General features: G+C 38.1%; 1 protein-coding gene across 5 annotated transcripts in view; it reads right to left on the bottom strand.

The window, feature by feature from the left end:
• Nucleotides 1-13,726: 13,726 nt before the first annotated feature.
• The window catches only part of MTFR1 (mitochondrial fission regulator 1), a 58,389-nt gene continuing 49,212 nt past the window's right edge, over nt 13,727-22,903 (bottom strand). For all 5 annotated transcript variants that reach the window (XM_069100025.1, XM_069100026.1, XM_069100027.1 and 2 more), the window contains 4 exons: nt 19,019-19,254; nt 16,759-17,044; nt 16,020-16,188; nt 13,727-15,364 (listed from right to left, as the gene is read on the bottom strand). In XM_069100025.1, the coding sequence (XP_068956126.1) occupies nt 15,296-15,364; nt 16,020-16,188; nt 16,759-17,044; nt 19,019-19,254 (760 nt within the window). In that variant the 3' untranslated portion in view covers nt 13,727-15,295. The remainder of the gene's footprint in view (nt 15,365-16,019; nt 16,189-16,758; nt 17,045-19,018; nt 19,255-22,903) is intronic.

Raw genomic sequence — 22,903 nt, 5'->3', positions numbered from 1 at the left:
TCCTTGATGGTTGCATTCTTTTTTCCTTTTATACATACATATATATGTATACATGTGCACATATATACACATAAACTTCTGTAAAACTAGACACACATTACTTTCTTTGAACATTGGACTTGAGTCAAGAGGAGCTGGATTTGAATCACTCCACAGACACATTGTAAGTCTATGACAAGTCACTTAGCCTCTTGCCCTCACTTTCTTCATGTATAAAATGAGAATAATACCAACATCATAAAGTTGTTAAGATCAAATGAACTTCACACACAGAGTAGTTCGTCAACCTTGAAATGCTCTATAAATATTCTCCAATAATTTAGATTATTTCAGTAACTTCATTGGTCTCTGTATTTCCAAACTTTACCCTCTACAATTCCCCATTCATATGACTGTCAAAATAGTCTTTCTAAACATGGGTCTGATCAGGTTTTTCTCCTATTCAAGAAGCTTCAGGGATCCCTATTGTCTCTAAAACAAAATACATATTCCTTTGATGTTTGAAACCCTTCTCAATCTGACTACAGTCTCCTTTTCCACATTTATCTTACATTATTCCTCTTCACCTACACTACATTCAAATCAAACCTACTTCCTGTTCTTTATACATAGTATTCCAGCTCTAGCCTCTGCCTTTCCAGACTGTCCCCTATGTTTGGAATGTTTTCTTTCTTCACCTCTGTCTCTTGGAATTAATTTATAGTTTCTTTCAAAGATAATTTCAAGTGTCCACCTATGTGAAGCCTTTTCTGTTCTAATTGTTATTGCATTCCCCTACCCACCTAAATTTATATCATAATCCCTCTGTGTATATTTCATTTACTTGTACATGTAAAATTAACTTGTGTTCCTTTGTCCCTCTAATAGCATGTATGTTCTTGAGAATAGGAGCTTTTCTTCTTGGCTTTGTGTCCCCAGCACATAGGTTGGCTCTTATCGCATGGCCACTCAATAAATGTTATTAAATTGCTATTGTATGGTTATCCAGTGATCGAAATGTTATTTAAGTAGCTAAAATATTAGTTTCTCTAATTCTTTTCATTTTTCATCCTGGGCTTTTGATAGCTGGATAGATAACATACATACATCTACCCAGCTCTAATGTGCCAAGAAATGAGGGTTACAAATACAAGTAAACATGACTATCCCTCCCCTCAAATATTAAGAGGTTTTTTTTAATGAGGGAAGATAATATAGAGGGGAGCTAAAAAAATAGCCAGGTATCCCAGTGGATAGAGCACTGCACCTGTAATCAAGTTCAGTCCAACATTGAGACATTTACTAGCTGTGTGATCCTGGGAAACTAACTTGGCGTCTCTGTCTAGTTCAGGGGTGGGGAAGCTAAGGGCTCAATGCCACATGTGGTCCTCTAGGTCCTTAGGTGCAGCCCTTTGACTGAATCCAAACTTCACAGATCAAATCCCTTTTTTTTTTAATTTTTCAAATGCTTTATTAACTTCTGATTTACATCATTAATTTCCGCCAGATTTTGAGTTACAAATTTTCTCCCTGTTTTCCCCCTACCCACCATCCCAAAATAGCAGTCCCACAGGATATCCTCTCCTCCAATCTGCTCTATCCCATATCTTCTTCCATACCTTCTTCGACTTTTCCAGTGGATCTCTATGCCTCAGTGCCTGTATATCTTCTTTCCTAATTACATGTAAAATAGTATTAATAATAGTATGTATAGATTCATATATGTATGTATATATACATATATATATATATATAATTTTAAACATTTGATTTTAAAATTTTGAATTCCAGATTCATTCCCTTCCTCCCTTGTCACCCACCCTTACTGGGAAGATAAGCAGTTCAATATAGGTTGTACATGTGTGGCTAATGCAAAACATTAACATAGAAGATATATTGTAAAAGACTGACTACATTTCCCTCCCTCCTATCCCACCACCCACTTGATCTATTCTCTACTTTTATCCTGTCCCTTTTCAAAAGTGAGTGCTTCCAACTTCCCTCCCCCCCCAGCCTGCCCTCCCTCCCATCATCCCCCCTCTCATCCCCTTCCCCCCTATTCTCCTGTAGGGTGAGATACCCTATTTAGTGTGCATGTCATTCCCTCCCCGAGCCAAATTCAATGAGAATAAGGTTGACCCATTGCCTTTTGCCTTCCTATTCTTCCCCTCCATTGTAATTTTCCCTTGCCTCTTCTATATGAGATAGTTTACCCCATTCTGTCTCTCCCCATCTCCTCTCATTATATTCCTCTCTCACCTCTTAATTTCACCTTTTAAGTATCATCCCTTCCTATTAACTTGGTTCTGTGCCATCTATGTATACCAATAAACATATACACACATTCACATATGTATTAATACTCCCATATACCCTCCGATATAGACATATATATGTATAAATACATACACACACACATATATATTTCTATTCCCTTCAACTATTTTCATACTGAGAAAAGTTTCTTCAGTTAAAATTATCGTTTTTCCATGTAGGAATGTTAATAGTTCAACTTTGATAATTGGCTTATGATTTCTTTTCCCTGTTTACCTTCTCAAGCTTCTCTTGCTTCTTGTATCTGAATGTCAAATTTTCTATTCAACTCTGGTTTTTTCATTAAGAATGCTTGAAAGTCCTCTATTCCACTGAATGACCATATTTTCCTCTGAAACATGATACTCAGTTTTGCTGGGTAGGTGATTCTTGATTTTAATCCCAGCTCCTCCGCCTTCTGGAATATCATATTCCAGGCCCTTCGATCCCTCAGTGTAGAAGCTGCCAAAACCTGTGTTATCCTGATTGTGTTTCCACAATATTCAAATTGTTTCTTCCTGGCTGCTCGTAATATTCTCTCCTTGATCTGGGAATTCCGGAACCTGGCTATAATATTCCTAAGAGTTTTCTTTTGGGGATCTTTTTCAGGAGGTGATCAGTGGATTCTTTCAACCTCTATTTTGCTTCTGGTTCTAAAACATCAGGGCAATTTTCCTTGAGAATTTCTTGGAGGATGATTTCTAGGTTCTTTCTTTGATCATGGCTTTCAGGTAGTCCAATAATTTTTAAATTATCTCTGCTGGATCTATTTTCCAGGTGAGTGGTTTTTCCCATGAGATATTTCACATTGCCTTCTATTCTTTCATTTGTTTGGATCTGTTTAACAGCATCTTGATTTCTCATAAAGTCATTAGCTTCCATTTGCTCCAATCTAATTCTGAAGCAATGATTCTCCTCATTGAGCTTTTGAGATTCTTTTTCCATCTGGCAAATTCAGCTATTTAAGGCATTCTTCTCCTCATTGCCTTTTTGAGCCTCTTTTGCCATTTGAGTTAATCTATTTTTTAAGGTGTTATTTTCCTCAGTCAGGCTGTTGACTCTCATTTCATAATTTTCTTGCATTTTCTCGTTTCTCTTCCCAATTTTTCCTCCACTTCTCTTATCTGCTTCTTAAGGTCCTCTATGGCCTGTGACCAACTCATATTTTCCTTTGAAGCTTTTGATGCAGGAGTTCTGACTTCACTGTCTTCCTTCTGTTCCATGCTTTGCTTCTTTTTGTCCCCAAAATAGGAGTCTAATGTTGGAATCTTCTGTCTGCTTTGTTTCCTTTGCCTGGTCATGTCGCCCCTCGGTCACTTGACCCCTGGGCTTTTTGCCACAGTAGGACTCTGCCACCAGACAGGAGAGCTTTTGTCCCAAATGCTGGGGTTTTCTCAGCTGCCAGAGGTATTAGATGGGTGCCCTCTCTGAGGCCTCCACATGCTCTGGCAAGCTGGACACATGCCCCAGGACCTCCACCCTAGATTGCAATCCAGATCCAAGCAGGTTAAAGCAAGAGCAATTACCCCTCAGACTGGTGCTTGGTCCCCCTGCACTCTGCAGGCCAGGAGCTGAAGCTGCAGCATGGCACCAGCTAAGCCAAGGCCTCTCAGAGGCTTCTCACCCTGGGGGCAAAAGCTGACACTCTCCCAACTGCTGGTCCCAAAGTCCAGACTGCACTGACCTCTCACTTTTTCCTTCACATCTATGTGTTAATGAATCTGGAAACGGCCACAGCTGTTGCTGATCTGGAGTCCCTCCAGCTGGCAGCTGGTCAGGTCTGCCCTCGGGCTAAAACCTCTGGCTCATACAACACTGCGCTGGCTGATTCCTGCCGGCCTACTGGGCTGTCCACAGCGGGAGGTTAGCTTCTCTGTGTCATTTTGTGGGTTCTGCAGCTCCAAAGTTTGCTTAGAGTCCCCTTTTTACATGGATTGGGGAAGGTGGAAGCCGGAGCCAGGTGGAGGTCCTGCTTCTTTTCCCAGATCAAATCCCTTTAATAAGAGAATTTGTTCTGCAAAACTTGGACTTAGTCAAAAGAACACATCTAAGGACCTAGGAGGCCATATGTGGCCTTGAGGCCACATGTTACCCACCCCTAGTCTCGTTTCTTCTTTAAGATAGGGATATCAATAGCCCCTCTCTCCCTGTGTGGTTGTTAGGACAAAATAGAAGAGCATTTGTAAAGCGTTTTGCAAACCTTTGAAGCATTACATACGAATGCGGTCATCGTCTTTATCATAATTGTTGTTGTTTGTTATGGGAGAAGGAGCAGCCTGAAGATCAAGTTCTGGCCTGAGTTGAATGAAGCAAAGCTGGAGTCCTTCCTAACATGGAAGTTCCAGAGTGGGTGTCATCAATTAGGAAGCAAGGCCTTAGGGTGGAGGTCACTTTGAGGTATAATATGCATATTAAGTCATTTAGAGGTAACCATCAAGAAAGCTGCCAACCAGGGCGGCCAGGTAGCACAGCGAGTAAGAGCACCAGCTCCAGTGTCAGGATGACCTGGAGATCGAATCCCGGGCTCAGACACTTAGCACCCACCGAGAAACACCTGGCCGTGTAACCTTGAGCAAGTTACTTAACCCCAATTGCTTAGGGGCGGCCAGGTGGCTCAGCGAGTAAGAGCACCGGCTCCAGTGTCGGGATGACCTGGATCAAATCCGGGCACAGATGCTTAGCACCACACCCAGAAATAACTGGCCATGTAACCTTGAGCAAGTTACTTAACCCCAATTGCTTAAAAAAAGAAAAAGTTGCCAACCAATCTAGGTGTGGAAAATGTGATAAATGTCTAGGTTTTATTAGCTTCATTGTTTCAAAGGATGGTTCTGTTGTCAGATTGTAGAGGTGAGGTTGTAAGGAAATGACAATGATGTAAAAATAAAGTTATAAAATGTTCACAAGTTGCCATAAGCGATGTAGTACAGTAGAAGGAGTCCTAGCTTTGGAGTCAAAGCTCAGATCTTCCCTTTACTCACAAGCTGCCTAGATTTCAGTTTCCCATTTTGGTAAAATGTAACAGTTGATCTAGAGATCTTTGAGGTCTGCAAGCTATAGTTCTATGATACTGTGATATAACAATATAAACTTTGTAATCAAACAGCACTTTATGAAAAATGTGTTTGTGTGAGAGAGGGGGATACTCATCCCCTATGGAAAGGAAATACTCTCTGGGCCAAATCAACATTCATATCCCCAGTTGGAAAAAACTTTAATAAATACTAATGATTTCATTGGTGATTGCATGTGCCACTGGGGGATGAGGGGGTGATTTATATAGATTTCATTGCTTAGATCAGGGTTCTCAGTCTTTCTGTTCCTATACCCTTTACTCAATATATAAAGAAATAAATTTTAGAATTAATCATGTATATACATATAATAAATGTTAATTTTCATAAAGAACTTCAGTATATAACATTTTAGTATTATACAGTTGTTAAATGCTTATTAGGGCTTAGTCAAATAAATTAGCAAATCTTTTGATTCTATGTCTTGAAACTAACAGTTTTATTCTAGTATAATTTAAAAATATAAAATCTTCTTGTGTTCAAAGCCTTTTAAACCTCATCTCCTCCTACCCCTCACCTTTCCTTTGGAATCTTCTTACGCTCACTCCCTGCCTGCCTTGTACTCTTTGATGCAGTGACCCTGTCCTTCTTGCTCTTCTTCAAACAAGATCATCCATCTCCTTGGAGCATTTTCTTTAGCTGTCAAGCACACCTGAAATCCTCTCTTTCTTCATCTCCACCTCTTGGCTTTAAGCCTCAGCTAAAATCCTGTCTTCACTAAGCAGGTCTTTCTGACTGCAGGTCTAATTTCTAATTCTCTCTCTCTCTCTCTCCCGTACCACTTCCATTCCCTCTCCCCCCACATTGCTCTCTTCCCTCTACCTCCCTTCCCTCTCTATGTGTATATGTGTGTACGTATACATAGGAATTAAATGTTCCATATGCATATATATTTATATAAAACCCATTGCTCTATGAACACACATTTATACACACATTATATATATATTATATATATATAATGTGTGTATATATATAATGTATTATGTATGTACATGTATATATGTATACAGGTTTGAAGTAGTTTGCTGCAATTTGGGAAGAGCCAAATTTTAGTTATAAAGCAGGCATAGTAGATACTAACTTTTCTGGGATGATTAGCTAATACCATCTGGATACAAAAGGTTTTCATCCCATGATTTTTAGTTGGAATTTGTAACAAGGAGCAGAATTTTAGAAGGAGAAGTTCCTTGTTTCCTCAATTTAGAACTAGATGAGACCCCAGAGGTCATCTGAGGCAACATGGTGCAATGAAAAGTGTAAACTGGGGGTGTTGGATTTGATGTCCACTGAGCTCCCTCCTGGCTTTAAATGCATGTTCCTAGTCAAAGCCCCTCATTTTGCATTTGGGAAAACTGAGGTCCAGCAAGGTGAAGCCACTTTTTCAAGTTTACACATATAGTAAGAAACAAGAACAAAGTTGGTATTTAAATGCAGGTCATTGACTCCACCTCAAAGTACTCTTTCCATTTTGTCCTTTTCCATCTATTTAGAGGAAAGCATTTGAGGTTTTCATTTGAAAAATGAAAATCAGGAGCTTTCTAGCCAATTAGAGAGTTTTTTCAATATTTTAAAAGCTTTAAAAAAAAGTTTGTGAGGGGCGGCCAGGTGGCTCAGCGAGTAAGAGCACCGGCTCCAGTGTCGGGATGACCTGGATCAAATCCGGGCTCAGATACTCAGCACCACACCCAGAAATAATAACTGGCCGTGTAACCTTGAGCAAATTACTTAACCCCAATTGCTTTAAAAAAAGTTTGTGGTTCTTAGTCCTTTTCTACAATTTTATTATGGTCATGGCACCACCATCCTCCCCCTCACCTAGATTCACAACTTTCACTCTTCTCCATCTCCCCCCCCCCAAAATTCTCCATATAGCCATGCTTATAAACTTGAGTTATATATATAAACTGAGTTTTTTGGCCTTTATTCTTCAGAGTTAACACTATCTATATTATACTCTCTTCTTTCCTATCTTGACTTCTTGATGAATCAATTTGGTTATACACTATCCTCCACATTCAAGTCCCTTTCGCCTCTGTCCTGTGGCTGATCATGCCCATCAAAGCCCTAACCTTGGATTACTCCTACCATCAGTTACCTTAGATCCTACTCACATGCTGCTGAGATGAACTGGAGAATCACAAAACTATGCTGATCAAGTCAACTACATATTTATGTTATATCAACTGTTCCCTTCCTGCAGGGAAGGAGAGAGGGCAGGGTAGTAAGGCCTAGGAAAAGTGTTGGTTTTTTTTTTTTCAGATTTGAGGTGATGTAAGCATACTTGTTAGCTGAGGGGACAGAGACAGTGGAGCCAGGGAGACATTGAAGAATTGAGACAGGGTATAGTTGCTCAAATAAGTTTCTACAGGAGGTAGGAAGGGATGGGAACAAGAACCTAAATGGACAGGTTAGCCCTGAAAACAAAAGCTATGTCTTGGTCTAAGACAAGTGGGAAGGTAGAACATAGAGACATTCTGAAGTGAAGAGAGAAGTTGAAGAAACTAATTTCTGACTGTCTAGATCTTAAGTAGGAGAAAAAGTCACCTGCAAAGAGTGAGAGTGAAAATGTAGGCTTGAAAAGAATTGAAAAGCTATGCAACAATTGCTTTGGGAAATATGACAAGTTAATCAATGATGAATAAAAGAATTTCTAATTAGTACTAAAAAAGCCCAGTTCTGAGGTGAGAAGGTATTAATTTCAGTGGAGGCAATCAATATAGTTTTGTGATTTTTTTTTTTACCAGCAACATTCAACAGATGCAAGGAGAAATAGAGTAAACCAACAGTAGGTTTTACTTAAGGTAGGTTATTGGAAAAACAAATATGGTCAGTTGCAGTTAGAATAACTTGAGAGTGTGGAATCTCAGAGGTGGGCCAGTTTTAACTGATGAGGGATGTCCATATTGTGGCTTCTTTGTGGATGGTTGAAATGGAGTGGTGATGAGGATCACTGGCATTAAGGAAGTCAAAGAATTGTAAAGACTGGGAGTTAGGCTATTTATTGTTGGTAAAGTCACTGAGGATGTTATTTGAAAATATAAGCTCCTCAAGGGCAGGAATTTTTATTTTTGTCTTTGTATTCACAGCACCTAGTATAGTGCTTGGCATATAGCATGTATTTAATAAGTACTTGTTGACTAATTGATTTCCCCCTAAGCTCTCTCTTCTTAACTTCTCTATTTTTATCAAGGGAATCACTATTTTTTTAATCACTCAGGCAGTCTTGTCCACTTGGAGTCACTTGGACTTTACTACTCTCCTCTCATCCATTACATCTGTTAACTGCTGATGATAGCAGAGGATGGGGTAGTTAAGTACTTGAGGAAGGAAAGTGCTCTGGAATTTGGTAAATGACACTGACAGTGATGGATCCTTTATCCTCCAGCTCTAGAATTTTGATTCCAACATAAAGAAAAGAAGATGTAAGGATGATTATAAACAGATGCCACAGAATTTAACAGTGAAGTTTGATGAAAGATGCCTAGAGTGTAAGCTTTTGGACATCAGGGTCCATTTTTCATATGATTTTATATTCCAAGTACTTAGATTTAAATATAGTAGGTATTTAGTATTATATATGCAACTGAATTATATCAACAAGAATTCAACAGAGAAATAGCAGAGACCTTCACTATGAGCCAAAACTTATTCCTGATAATTACAATAAAAAAAATCAGTGAAAATGTCTCAGAAGAAACTTGACTGCAATGGTACAATAATTGAGTATCCAGAATATGAAGAAACAACTCAATTTCAGGGTGATTAGTGTAAGGGACATTTGTTTGCCAGTGGAATGACTGATGATGAAGGATGATGTATTTTATTTTTTTGTTTATATGTTGCCCTTTGTTGAATATAATTTTTATTTCAATATAGTCAGGAAAAGATGCACATATTTCTACTTCTCTGCATTTGGTTGTAAGGTTTTTATAACCTAATACATGGTTCATTTTTGTGAAGGTGCCATGCACCAATAGAAATAGATATACTTCTATTTCCATTGAATATTCTCAAGAGGTCTATCATCTAACATTTCTAAAATTCTATTCATCTCTTTAACTTCCTTTTAACTTATTTTATTAGATTTATCTAGGTCTGAGAGGGATAAATTGAAGTTCCCTATGATTACAATTTTACCTTTTTACTTCGGTTGAAGCTTAAAAGATTCTGTTCTAGCCCTTTATTTTTACTGTATATATCTTTCAAATGTGTTTCTTGTAAACTACACTTTGCTGAATTTTAATTCATTCAGCTATCCAATTCTGTTTTATGGGTGAGTTCATTCAATTTACATTCACAGTTATGATTGCTATGTATTTCCCTCCATCCTATTTTCTTGGAATATGATATTCTAGAAGGCAAAGAAGCCAGGATTACAACCAAGAATAGTCCATCCAGGAAACCAAGAATAATCCTATGGGGGGAAAATGGATATTTAATGAAATAGAGGACTTTTAAGCACTCCTGATGAAAAGACCAGAACTGAATAGAAAATCTGACATTCAAACACAAGATTCAAGAAAAGCATAAAAAGGTAAACATGAGTGAGAAATCATAAGGGAAGATTAACAAGGTCAAACTATGTTAAACTTCCTAGCTAGGAATATATATATATATGTGTGTGTGTGTGTGTATATATATATAATATGTATGTATATGTGTGTATGTATACATATACGTGTGTGTACACATACATACATATGCACACATATAGTGTATGTATGTATAACTAACCCCTAAGAACTTAAACCCTTCTTTGTAGCCAATCTGTATGTTTTTTACTCTGAGGCTTTGCTTGTAGATGCTCAGTCATCATCTTCTGCATTTGTGTTGTGAGCTTCTCTGACACACAGTAGCTTTTTATGGCCAGGTTCTTTTTTTGCTGTTATTTGCTAATTTTTCCAGCCTACTTCAAGCCACTGGACTTTGTTATTCTTGGGCTCTGCTTATCTCTGGGGTGGTGGGGATGATGAGCCTGAGTTTCTGTCTTTTATGTCCTTCTGCTGCTTCTGTAAATTTTCAGTGTTTCTAATGTGGTGTGATCTGGGAGAAGTCTGTTCACTGCCCTCACACACTCCTGGAAATGCAACTCAGAACTAGGTAATGAGAAAGAGCTACAAGATGGCACCCATTCTGCTCCCTAATCCAGGGGTCCCCCAGCATCTTTGCCTAAATGTTCTGTCCTTTCCCCTTCCCTGGACACTGGGCTGCTCCCCACTGTTGCTGCTATAGCCTAGTACTGTTTATGCTATGCTGTACTCCAGGCCAACTCCAATACCCTTGTTCACAGACCTATTTTTCTAAACTTCCCTGGGTTGAAAAAATGACTTGAGATTTTCTTGGCTTTCCCACCAGAATTTACTTTGGTACCTTTTTTAGGTCATTGTGGAAAAGGTTTTTGGGGAGCTATGGCAAAGTTGCTAAGCTCTCCAGGTTCCTGAGGATTTCTTTGCAATGAGTAGAAAAATTCTGTCCCTTCTCAAGTTTAAAAACTTCACAGCTTATATAACCATTTGGGATCCACTGTTTAACTTGGGCTAATACAACTCATTTTTAAAATAAACTGAAAAGAGCCATATAATAATAATAATCTTATAATCATTTAAGACAGAGGTAAAGCCTAACAAGGTTCAGCCTGATATGATAATAATAATAATCTGATGTTTTAGTCTTTGGAACTAAAGCCCTGGGAACATCTCAGACCATGTCTGTCCCTGCTTGGTGCTCCTTCTGCAAAGCTCTGTGTGCATTTAAGAGAACATTACTCCATAATACTCCAAAGAGAGGGAAGGTTAAGTTGACTAATGCATAGCTGTACCACTGAGGTAGCCTTTGGTAGTAGAGCTAGGATTCCCTACAATGATTTGCACTTGCAGATTAGGGAGAAGTTTGATTTTGGAGAGATGGGAGGTCATTTTATTTCAGTTTTCTGTTGTCTATCCAGCCTAAAATTCTTTCCAGACTTTTCCTTTAGAAAAGTGGGTAGAATACAGCCTACATCAAATTGCTTGCCTTTTTAATGAAGGGAGAGAGGAGGAAGAGAATTTGGAACTTAAAATTTCAAAAAATGAATGTTAAAAATTATTTTAACTTAAAATTGTTTATTTTAAATAAAATATTTTTTTAAAAGAGGATAGAACAATAGAGTAATTTCTGTCTGGTCCTCCTTATTTGCATTGCCGCCTACTAGAAGCAATTGGCCCATGGCTGTATTTTCCTCCGTTGAGAAAGAATTAAGATACCCATGGGAGGGAGGTCCCTTTTTATTTTTAAACTCAAGGAACGAGGGTAGTGGTCCAAGAGGAATAGGATAGTGACTTGGTTGCTCAAATCCGTTAACTCTGGCAGTATTTTAAATCTTCTTCTTCTTCTTCAAGATTCCCATAAATTCTACCTGAAACTGTGGTGGGCAGTGTCCGAGAATGTGGGAGATGCTATGCCAGTCTGGATATCTCTCCATGCTAGCAATGGCTTAAATATAGAGTAATGTTTAATAAAACTGTATCTTGCAGACTTAAGGTTTTTTCCCTCCTCAATAGTTGTGTGAGTGCGTGCGTGCACATACACATATACACATAAGGCAGAAATGCAGAACACTGTATTGTAATGCCAACTTTTACTCAAATTAAACTTTTGACAAGGGAACAGATTTTGAAAGTGTTTCAAAACAGTCGTGTAGTAACTGCAGTTTATCAGCTGCTTGCAACTTGCAACACCTGTCCAATGACATGTGGTGGCCAGTCTTTTTTTTTTTTTAACTTTTAATATTATAGAATGTATTTAACTTCTTTAAAAAATAGAACGGGCATCTACACAGTGGACCACAGTTGAAGGGGCTAATAAAAGACCGGATTATAGTCACAGCCAGGATTTGAATCTAGGTCATTCTCTGAAAATTCGGGACTCTTTCTACTACACAATGCATGGTATGTGCTAGGGGTGGGTTGAGGTGAGAATGTACTGAGTTTGTAGAACCAAGCAATGGCAAAGTTTCATATGTAACCGTGATGGTGCAGGATCCTCTTTTCTCTCCCTTGTGGCCCTATACACATCTTCCTAAAGTGCTAAGTTAGCACTGAGAAAAGACACAACAGCAACTTCTGTTGTCAGGAAGGGCTGGTTGCAGGAACAAACCTCTGCAGATGTGCCTTCTTGGGCACTGCATTAGATGACAGGAGAGTGGGTCGAAATGAAACTATCCTTTAGGAAAGAGGAGTGGCAAATTTATATTAATTTCATTGCATTCTACTGTTCCAACCAGAGCCAGGCCAGGTATCTGGACCTCCTAATTGGCTGACTCCATGTGCACCATGCATTCCTTGCCTGTGTTCTGGGTTACATGAAACCTTAGCTATGAAAAGGCTAGTTATAAAGTCTTTTCTCTATGCAGCTGTAGAATTTCATGATTCCAACACAAAGAAAGGATGTAAGGTGCAGGAAATAGGAAACCTCAGTGGGGCCTACAAGTCAACTCTGTAGTTGCCTTTGCACTGTTGCCACAACCACCTTCTTAATAAAGTGGGTCTCAAACATGTCCTTAGAACCATGAAAGCTTACCCTACAAATAACTACCATTGTCAAAAACACCTTTGCCAAAAATAGTTTTAATTTTCCTTCCTCACTTTCCCATTTTGAATTATTTGTCAGTGACTTATAGAGGCTCCCTGGATCCTTTTAGGGGTCTGAAAGATCAAAACTATTTTCATAATAATACTAAGACATTTTAATGTCTAATTTAATATCTAAATACAATTTAATATTTAATAATCTAATACAATTTAAAATCTAATATCTAATTTAATCTAAAAGAGTAGATATAGTATAGCCCACAGAAACATAAGCTCTTGGGAGAGAGGATCTTTAGTAATCTTTATGACAGTAAAAAAAGTCCCGAGGCCAAAAAACTCCCCCAAAATGCTGATTGAGAGATTGAGTCCCTGTTCTGTTTAAAACATTATCTGTATCATCTCTAATATTCTTTTCCAGCTTTAAAATTGGGCTGCCATAAAGATGTGAATTGGTTGGGGGAAGGGGTTTTTAATAAATCAAATACTAGATTTGAAAAATTGGAGAATGAAAGATGGATTTACCAGGGGCCAAGAACTAAGCTGGGGTTTTAAGAAACAGTGTCTAGCTAAACCTTGTGTGTGTGGCAATTTCTGTGGAATGATTTCTTAAAGAAGTTAAAACTGGATAAGATTTAAAATTTAAGTACAGTCCCTTCTGCTGGTAGCTTATTTTAGGGAATGCATGTCTTCTTAAAATACTGAAGGCAAGGACAAAGGATGTTAGTGAAGTTACATTTGTAATGAAAGTAAAGGAATCTTGTCTATTGTGAATAATAAAAATCAACATCATCCAGGTGAAACAAAACAGTTTGCTTTATTTTATGATAGTAATGTCTTTAAATCTCTGCACAGGCCTAAGTTCAAGACCGGTACAAATATATACCTCTCAGAAGGCCAAAATATTTATGAAAGTAGGTGCTTTGAAATTTTTTTAAAGGGTAGAGTTTTAAACTATGTAAAACAGATACAACTTCAAAATGCATGTTAACAGCATGTTAAAATAAGTAGTCACAGTTCAAAATTAAAGTTGAATAATCAAAACCCTTGAAGATCATAGCAAATATTAACTAAATTTTAATATTTAGGAGGCCATTGCACATATTTTAAAAATAACTTAAAAGTGAAAACTCCTCCCACTCCCTAAAGAAGTGATGGATTTTCTTGAGGAGATTAGAATTTTAAATTAAATAAGTAAAAAAAAAATATCATGGTTGAAGATTTTTAGGCACTGACTCTAGCTGAATTTGTCAGGTGGAGATACATAGCACTGCTGGTGCTATTAAAGATATAATCAAGGGCTGTAAGTAGGAAATGTATCTTAAAACAGAAGAAGTGTTTAATGTTAATATCTGGGATTTTTGCTTTTTGACATTGTCCTAGGAAACAGCACAGTGATCAGATATATACCAAAAGAACATACTTCCTCTTACTGCTAGATTCAACAACTCCTTACCCTATCTACTAAGTTCACTAACAATCAAACACTTTCTGAAACACTCATATTTTTACAATTACATTTTTAAAAATCCTTCACTGTGCTGACATTTTAGAATTATCCACTGAACAAAAAATGAGCCATCAAAAGAGGAAAAAACAATGATATATTTGGTCTTAACAAAAAGGATTTTAAGTCATAAACTGACTTGATTCCTCTTTCTCCTGCATTTTTTTCACTTGGTACTGGGTGGCATTGAGATGAAAAAAGCCTTCAAGGTCATCCACTTCAACTTCAAAAACGAGCATTTTCACACATTTCAGCAGTAAGTTGTCTTCTTGCAACTTTTTGACCCCTAACTCCCAAAAGAGTTTTAAGTAAACCTTGAGCTCTACTTCAGGCAAGAAGATTCAAATCTCAAATTAAATGTTTCACTGCAACAACTTATGTTATACCAGCTGTTCCATCATTGTAGACAAAATTAATATTTAATATGAATGAAGATAACTTAACAGTACTTCATTGCCATTATCACAAACTGTTTTAAATCTGTCAAATACATGCAAATAAAACATTTGTACAGATAAATTAGTGTTTAGGAATTAAAAACTTCAGAGTAATATCCACAAATGTTCTGAAATCTAAACATTTTTTAAAAGAATGGACAATTTAAATCCAAGCAACTTGGATAGATTAAAACTTGTCAGAATCCACATATTCCACGAGTGGCACCAAAAAAGCCATCTTTTAGAAACAAAAAATAGTGTTTTTGTCATGGTTTAATTTACTTTTTGGTTTCACAGGTAGCCACTGAACATAAAAGTGAAGGATTTACTAAATAATGTTGATTTCTACCAGCCTTACTTAACCCTAACTAAACAACAGTTCAACAAAATAGTCTTTGCCTTCTACTTAGTGGCTACTTAGGAATGTGAAACATTTTCAATTAAAGACTTCATTTTTCCTGTAGACTTCAACATGTGTGGCCCAAACTGGAAAAGAAACAAATAGAAGGAATTATTATAGGTATTATAGTTCAGTAACAGTAATAACTTATCCTCCATATAATATATTTTGTATGCATGGTTACTGATAATATTTCTGGAATGAAAGTTCAAATAACTTAATAGTATTAAAATCTTAATTTAGGGAGTTAGCATTGTGAACCTGAGAACCAAAGTAATCAATCCCTGAAAAGTAGGCATTACTTATACCACACTAAATTATTTCCATTTTAGCTACCTTTCAAGTCCTAGCTCAAATGTTATCTCTATGAAACCATCCCCAATCACTTTAGCCAAGTGATTTCTCCCCTTCCTCTCCCCTTTTATGGCTTTAGTGGCTATACACTAAGAAAGAACATATGATACAAAGCTGCCTATGAATTTCTGTACATGTCAAATAAGAAAATCAGAAAGTACTTTGAAAACTATAAAATGCTATGCAAAAAAGTAAAGTGGTAATATCGTATCTTTGCATGATCCCATCTGTATTTTCAGATACTGGAAAGCATGGATAGCAAAATTTATGAGAATAAAGGGGAGGGATTGATGTCTCACAGCATCACTTTGGACAGTACTAATAAATGGTAGGCATTTAATCAATGTTTCTTGAATGCAATATAGCCAGAAAGGAAATAGTACCTACCAACACTGTTTCTGAGGTGGTCTTTGATTCAGATATTGGAATGGATTTTTCAGTTTCAGTTTGGCCATCACTTCGGTACCGATAAGCAAATTTCTTTTTCAGAGCTTCTGCAATTAGGGTTGCAGGGTCAGCAGGGTCCACAGGTTTGGGTTTTAAGTCTTGCTCTGATCTTAAAGAGTTTAAAAAAAAAAAGGGTCAAATTTTAACGTACTGTAAATCCACTGGCAAAAGAGACTGTCCAGCTTTATGTTCTGAATACTATGAACATTGTATTCAACATGTCATCTGTTGAGTAAGGGTAATTTCCCTACAGTTTTGATGGAATGAAGTCTAGGCATGGTAAAAGAGCTGTGTTTTACTAAGTCAGCCTTTTTTTGTATACCAGATGACTGCCCTGATTCAATGCTTTGTGAAGCAGTAACAATAAAGATTTGTCTTTCAGAAGAAACATTTTACTTTTAAATATGTGGAGAAAATAATGTTTTAAAAATTAAAATGACCTTGACTTGAAAGTGTTCCTTCCTAGTCTCTTAAAGTTTCCTTTCTAGTCTCTTAGGCTTGAAACTAGGGCTCATTCACTGGAACTTCTGTTCATTCAAGAATGAGAGCATTGTGAACAAATTATTATGAACTAAACAATAAAAGTCAAGTATTTTGTGTGATCAAAAGAAAATTTGGGGCTCTACAATTATAAAAAAATAAAATTGTGAGGGAGAAAGGAAGACAGAGAACATTTCACCTTTTCACAGACCGAAGTTTTATGCTGTTCATGTCTTTTAGGATTTCTAGCATATTTGGCACTTCAGATTTCTTTGGGCTATTTTCTATCAATATCTTTCCAGCACTAGTTTTCTTCTCTCTTCTCTCTTTAATCAGATCTATAGCAGATACACTTTGGTGTAGTCCCGATGAAGGAAGAGGAGGAGGAGGTGGTGGTGGAGGCGGCGGCGGTGGGGGAAGTAATGGTGGTGGTAGAACATCAGGTGGTGCTGGGGCAACTGTAGGTATGGTGGGACTTAAACCACCTACACAAATAATAATCACAACAAAATTAATGCTATTTTGACACTGAAACATAAATGATATTCTAGATTTATTTTTTAAAAATATTTTTTGAAAATAAAAATGTTTTCTGGTATGTGACACAGTACTAAAATCACAATACCCTTCTTGTTATCTTGCTTACATAAGTGGAAATGTGGTTTCAGTTACTTTGTTATAAACGCCCAAATCTAGGTTACAGTAGTTTTCCATCCAAAGCTTTCCAGAGTGGAAAAGTTCTGCTTTTACAGGGGTGCTTTTGTGATCTCAAATGTTCAAGTCTGGATTCATGCCAGTAGCGGCTGCAAAGTGCCATATCGTAGTGCAGTTAATGCCACATAAGTGGTCTTAAAACTTATGCTGCTTGACAGTTTATAAGATCAAACATGTGATGTACACTGGCATTTTTCTAATTTACATTTAAACTGACTTAAAAGACAAATTGATGATTTAAGGTAAGACATTCAAATCATAATCATTAGTGTCCTATTTCATCCAACACAAAACTTAAGACCAACCAATTATTTTATTTAACTACAGTAGATATTATATGAACTCAAGTTTTCTATACAATTTGAACTTAAAGACAGTAATTTGGGGCTACTGGGAGGAAAGTACTTTAATCCAAAAGAAATTTCTCTTTAAGATGTGGGTCATATAATATAACAAAAGTGCATGGTTGTGTACAGGAATGCACACCCCCAACAGTCACTCTCAATTTAAACTCATATTTTTGGTAGTTTTTCCAATCTACCAGCAGAGGGGGGTAGAGCCAAACAAACAATAATTTAAAGAGAAAAAAAGACTAGGGAAAAGTTAACTATCAGGCAAAGTTTATTAAATGAACAGGAGATTAACCCACATAAAAGAAAATAAGAGGCAAAGTGATTTTTCTAATAAGTTTGTAGCAAAGCTACCTAATGTTAAAAAGTACACTGGGTTATACGGAAAGCAATTTACTACATGGGTTATGTGTTAACTGTCCTGTCTTTGACTTAAGCCAGTTTTCTCAACTGTAAGACACATGATTACAAGTCAATGGAGTAGGGAGTGGGTATTAAATTGCCATAGCCCATCTCTGAACATATATTTCTCACTAATAACAATTAAAAGTAGTGAAAGTATTACCCCTCTCTATTTCACAGATGAATAAACTGAGGCTTGCTGAGTTTAAATGACCTGCCCAAGGTCACAGATATAAGGGGAAGAGCTGGAACTCAAACATGACTCTATTCACTCACTTTGCCAAATTGCCAAGATAGGGAGGCAGGTAATTAATCTGAGTGTCTGAGCATGTTTCTCCTTAAGTACATCTCTGAATGTATTCCAAATCAGAATACAAATAATTTGGGATTATCTGAGGCAGCTAGGTGGAGGAGCAGGAGAGAGGGAGCTGGGTCTGAATCTGGAAGACCTCTGAGTTCTAATCTGTCCTCATACTTACTAGATGTGTGACCCTAGGCAAGTCACTTAACCTGTCTGCCTCAATTTCCTTAACTACAAAATGGAGATAATAACTCTCTCAGGGTTGTTGTGAGGATCAAATGAGATGATATTTGTAAAGAGCTTAGCACAGTGCTTGGCACATAGCAGGTACTGTATAAATGCTTCTTCCCTTTGCTTCCGTCACTTGCTATTTGGCATAATTTGTCAACACATAAACTAAGAGTTAGCCATATTAGAAGAAAGCATTTGTGTGGGGTCATATTATATAAACTTCTTCTGACTCAATGGAGACTATATTCCCCAAGTAGTGTGGATTTCTCCAGTGGTGTGGATATTATTACAAAAAAGCACTAAGTGCTTTATTGGGCATGCTGCCCAGCTAGCTAAGGTCCAAAAATACCTGATATTTAGCTGATGATAAAAATCGTAGCATGTGAATTTTAGGACAAGTCACTTCTTTCTAATGGTTTCTATTTTATCTGTTTAAAGTAAGAAGTACAAAACTCAAATACCTGAAGTAAGACTCTGCTGTTCTTGCAAAGTCACGATTTTGGCAATCTGTGCTCGGAGAGTAGCCAGTTCATGTTCAAGTGCACTGATCTTCTGCAATGCTTCGTCATTGGCTAAAACAGTCACCTTGGGTTCTGGATCTTCCTGGGAGAGGTTTGGCAAGGAAACTTGTCTGTCTGGGGGCTTCTCAAAGAAATGAAGTTCATCTGGAGGGGCCTGCTTTGACCCAATCTCTGTTCTGTGAGAAAGAAAGATAAAAAAATGTGGGTTACCCTGGGCTTTGGGGTGCCTGGATCAGTAGTATTGTTACTATATCACTGTTAGTATATGTGCTCAGCCAGTGGGGCCTTTAAAATCTGTCTCCCCTAAACTGCAGCAATATGAAGGGGAGTTCAAAGAATCACAAGGATGAGACAGTAAGAAGATACAAAACAAAAGAAAAGTAACTTTTCTGGTAAAAGCAAACTAATCCTAAATTGATCTCAGCAATCTGGGATGGAGAAGTTGATTATTGGTGAGATCAATAACTCCACACCACTCATCTGCAGCCTAGGCTGTCTGGTCCACGAGGCCAAGATCAGCAACAGCTACGGCAAATGGTATAACTTTTATTTAACTCCTAATAATCTACTCTTAATTGCTAGGTACAGTCCTCCATCACTAGCCACACAGGGTTATTATAAGGGAAATCTATATATCAAGAGTACTCCAGCTTCCACCTTCATTACTAGGAACAAACTATCTTTTAAATTCCCCTTCCCAATCCTACATTTAACATTAGCTAGATGGGACTGTTCAAGTAATTTCAAGGACTTCCATATAGTCCTACCAGCAATGCCCAGTATAGAAGTTACTACTATAAATACCCAGAACAGGTATTCCTAAGATTCATAATATTCATGTCCACAATACACTGCCAATCAGGCACCATAACTGAGGCCCAAACAGGGGGTTGTCTTCTACCAGCCTCTTTCCTTTGGTGGTTTGCCCTCCAAATCCCCTAAAAGAAAATGGGGTACCCTTTTTAAAGTCATAGAGGGTGTTCTGGTAATAGCAGTAACCTGGTTGTTAATATTTAGTATTCCCTTTTATGTATTTCAGACCCCTCTCCTTCCAAAGCAATAGTAATTTGGGTAAATAGCCTCTGGTCTCCTGGGATGAAAGGGTTGGGGGATGAGAAAAAACTTGGACCTCCCCATCAGAGAACTTACTAAAGAGTATCTCAACATGAAAACAAAAACTTCTATGACTATAAAGAAATGTGTGTATGTGTGTATGTCTAATGTGGGGATTAATTAGGTGAGGTGAGAACTTTTAGGAATGTCTAAAATTTTGTTTGGGCAGAAGGACCCTTACTACTCTTATTCAGATGTATCAATCATCTTATCTACTCCATGTTTTAAGAGCCATATTCAAAGACACTGATCATGTGCTGGTGGTACAAATCATGCCCATCATCCTAAAAGCACCTATTATTTGTTCAGACAGTCAGAAAACTAACTTCACCTGAAGCAGGTAGGTCATAAGGAAGGGGGGGGAGGGGAAGTGTGGGAGGCTGGGGAAGGTTAGGGGCAGTAAATCGAACCTATCAAATCAGAATTCCCTACTTTATAAACCTCCTGAAAAAGGCGATCTCCACCTTTAACTGAGTCAATTAATTCTTCTGTATGTAAACTCCTAGATGGAATTCTGGAACTGAGGAATACTCCATATCATCCCATTAGATGACACCATCATTAGCTACTGTTCTAAAGTTTCAATGACTTCTTTAAATTTCTTCTGTAGCTGCTGCAGAACCCACAAAATGACACAGAGAAGCTAACCTCCCACTGAGGACAGCCCGGCTGGCCGATTGCAGCGCTTTGGGAGCCAAGCCCAGCCCTGTGCTGAGGCTTTAACCCCAGGGTGGGCCTGACCAACCCCTGGCCGGAGGGACTCCAGGATCAGCAGCAGCTGTGACCATTTACAGATTTATCAACACATAGATGTGAAGGACAAAGTGAGAGGTCAGTGCAGTCTGGACTTTGGGACCCAGAAGGTGGGAGTGCGTGGCTTTTGCCCCTGGGGCGAGAAATCGCTGAGACACCAGCACAGCCAGCCAGCGCCACGAGGCAGCTTCAGCTCCTGGCCTGCAGAGTGTAGGGGTACCAAGCACCAGTCTGAGGGGTAATCACTCTTGCTTTAAGCTGCTTGGATCTGGATTGCAGTCTAGGGTGGAGGTCCTGGGGTGTGTGTCCAGCTTGCCAGAGCATGTGGAGGCCTCAGAGAGGGCACCCATCTAATACCTCCAGCAGCTGAGAAAACCCCAGCTTTGGGACAAAAGCTCTCCTGTCTGGTGGCAGAGTCCTACTGTGGCAAAAAGCCCAGGGGTCAAGTGACCGAGGGGCGACATGACCAGGCAAAGGAAACAAAGCAGACAGAAGATTCCAACATTAGACTCCTATTTTGGGGACAAAAAGGAGCAAAGCATGGAACAGAAGGAAGACAGTGAAGTCAGAACTCCTGCACCAAAAGCTTCAAAGGAAAATACGAGTTGGTTACAGGCCATAGAGGAAGTTAAGAAGCAGATAAGAGAAGTGGAGGAAAAATTGGGAAGAGAAATGAGAACAATGCAAGAAAATTACAAAATGAGAGTCAACAGCCTGACTGAGGAAAATAACACCTTAAAAAATAGACTAACTCAAATGGCAAAAGAGGCTCAAAAAGGCAATGAGGAGAAGAATGCCTTAAATAGCCGAATTTGCCAGATGGAAAAAGAATCTCAAAAGCTCAATGAGGAGAATCATTGCTTCAGAATTAGATTGGAGCAAATGGAAGCTAATGACTTTATGAGAAATCAAGATGCTGTTAAACAGATCCAAACAAATGAAAGAATAGAAGGCAATGTGAAATATCTCATGGGAAAAACCACTCACCTGGAAAATAGATCCAGGAGAGATAATTTAAAAATTATTGGTCTACATGAAAGCCATGATCAAAGTAAGAACCTAGAAATCATCCTCCAGGAAGTTCTCAAAGATCTGCCCTGATGTTTTAGAACCAGAGGGCAAAACAGAGGTTGAAAGAATCCACCAATCACCTCCTGAAAAAGATCCCCAAAAGAAAACTAGGAATATTATAGCCAGGTTCCAGAATTCCCAGATTAAGGAGAGAATATTACAAGCAGCCAGGAAGAAACAATTTGAATATTGTGGAAACACAATCAGGATAACCCAGGATCTGGCAGCTTCTACACTGAGGGATAGAAGGGCTTGGAATATGATATTCCGGAGGTCAAAGGAGCTGGGATTAAAACCAAGATTAAAAATCACCTACCCAGCAAAACTGAGTATCATGTTTCAGGGGAAATTCAGTGGAAAAGAGGACTTTCAAGCATTCTTGCTGAAAAATCCAGAGTTGAATAGAAAATTTGACATTCAGATACAAGAAGCAAGAGAAGCTTGAGAAGGTAAACAGGGAAAAGAAATCATAAGGAACTTATCAAAGTTGAACTATTAACATTCCTACATGGAAAAACAGTAATTGTAACTTATGAACCTTTTCTCAGTAGTTGAAGGGAATAGAAAAAAATATATATATATGTATATGTGTGTGTCTATATATGAGGGTATATGGGCATATGAATACATATGTGAATGTGTGTATATATGTTTACAGGTATACACAGATAGAGGGCACTGGACCAATTTAACTGGAAGGGATGATACTTAAAAGGTGAAATTAGGAGGTGAGAGGAATATAATGAGGGGAGATGGGGAGAGACAGAATGGGGTAAACTATCTCATATAGAAGAGGCAAGGGAAAATGGTCACAATGGAGGGGAAGAATAGGAAGGCAAAAGGGAATGGGTCAACCTTATTTCCATTGAATTTGGCTTGAGGAGGGAA

The sequence above is a fragment of the Petaurus breviceps genome, unplaced genomic scaffold (assembly GCF_028583685.1).
Source record: "Petaurus breviceps papuanus isolate PSGF00001 unplaced genomic scaffold, PetGlider_PUasm1.0 38, whole genome shotgun sequence".
NCBI classification, from domain to species: Eukaryota; Metazoa; Chordata; class Mammalia; order Diprotodontia; family Petauridae; genus Petaurus; species Petaurus breviceps.
The sequence above is the reverse complement of the archived record's forward strand: the minus strand, read 5'-3'. Positions and strand labels throughout refer to the sequence as shown.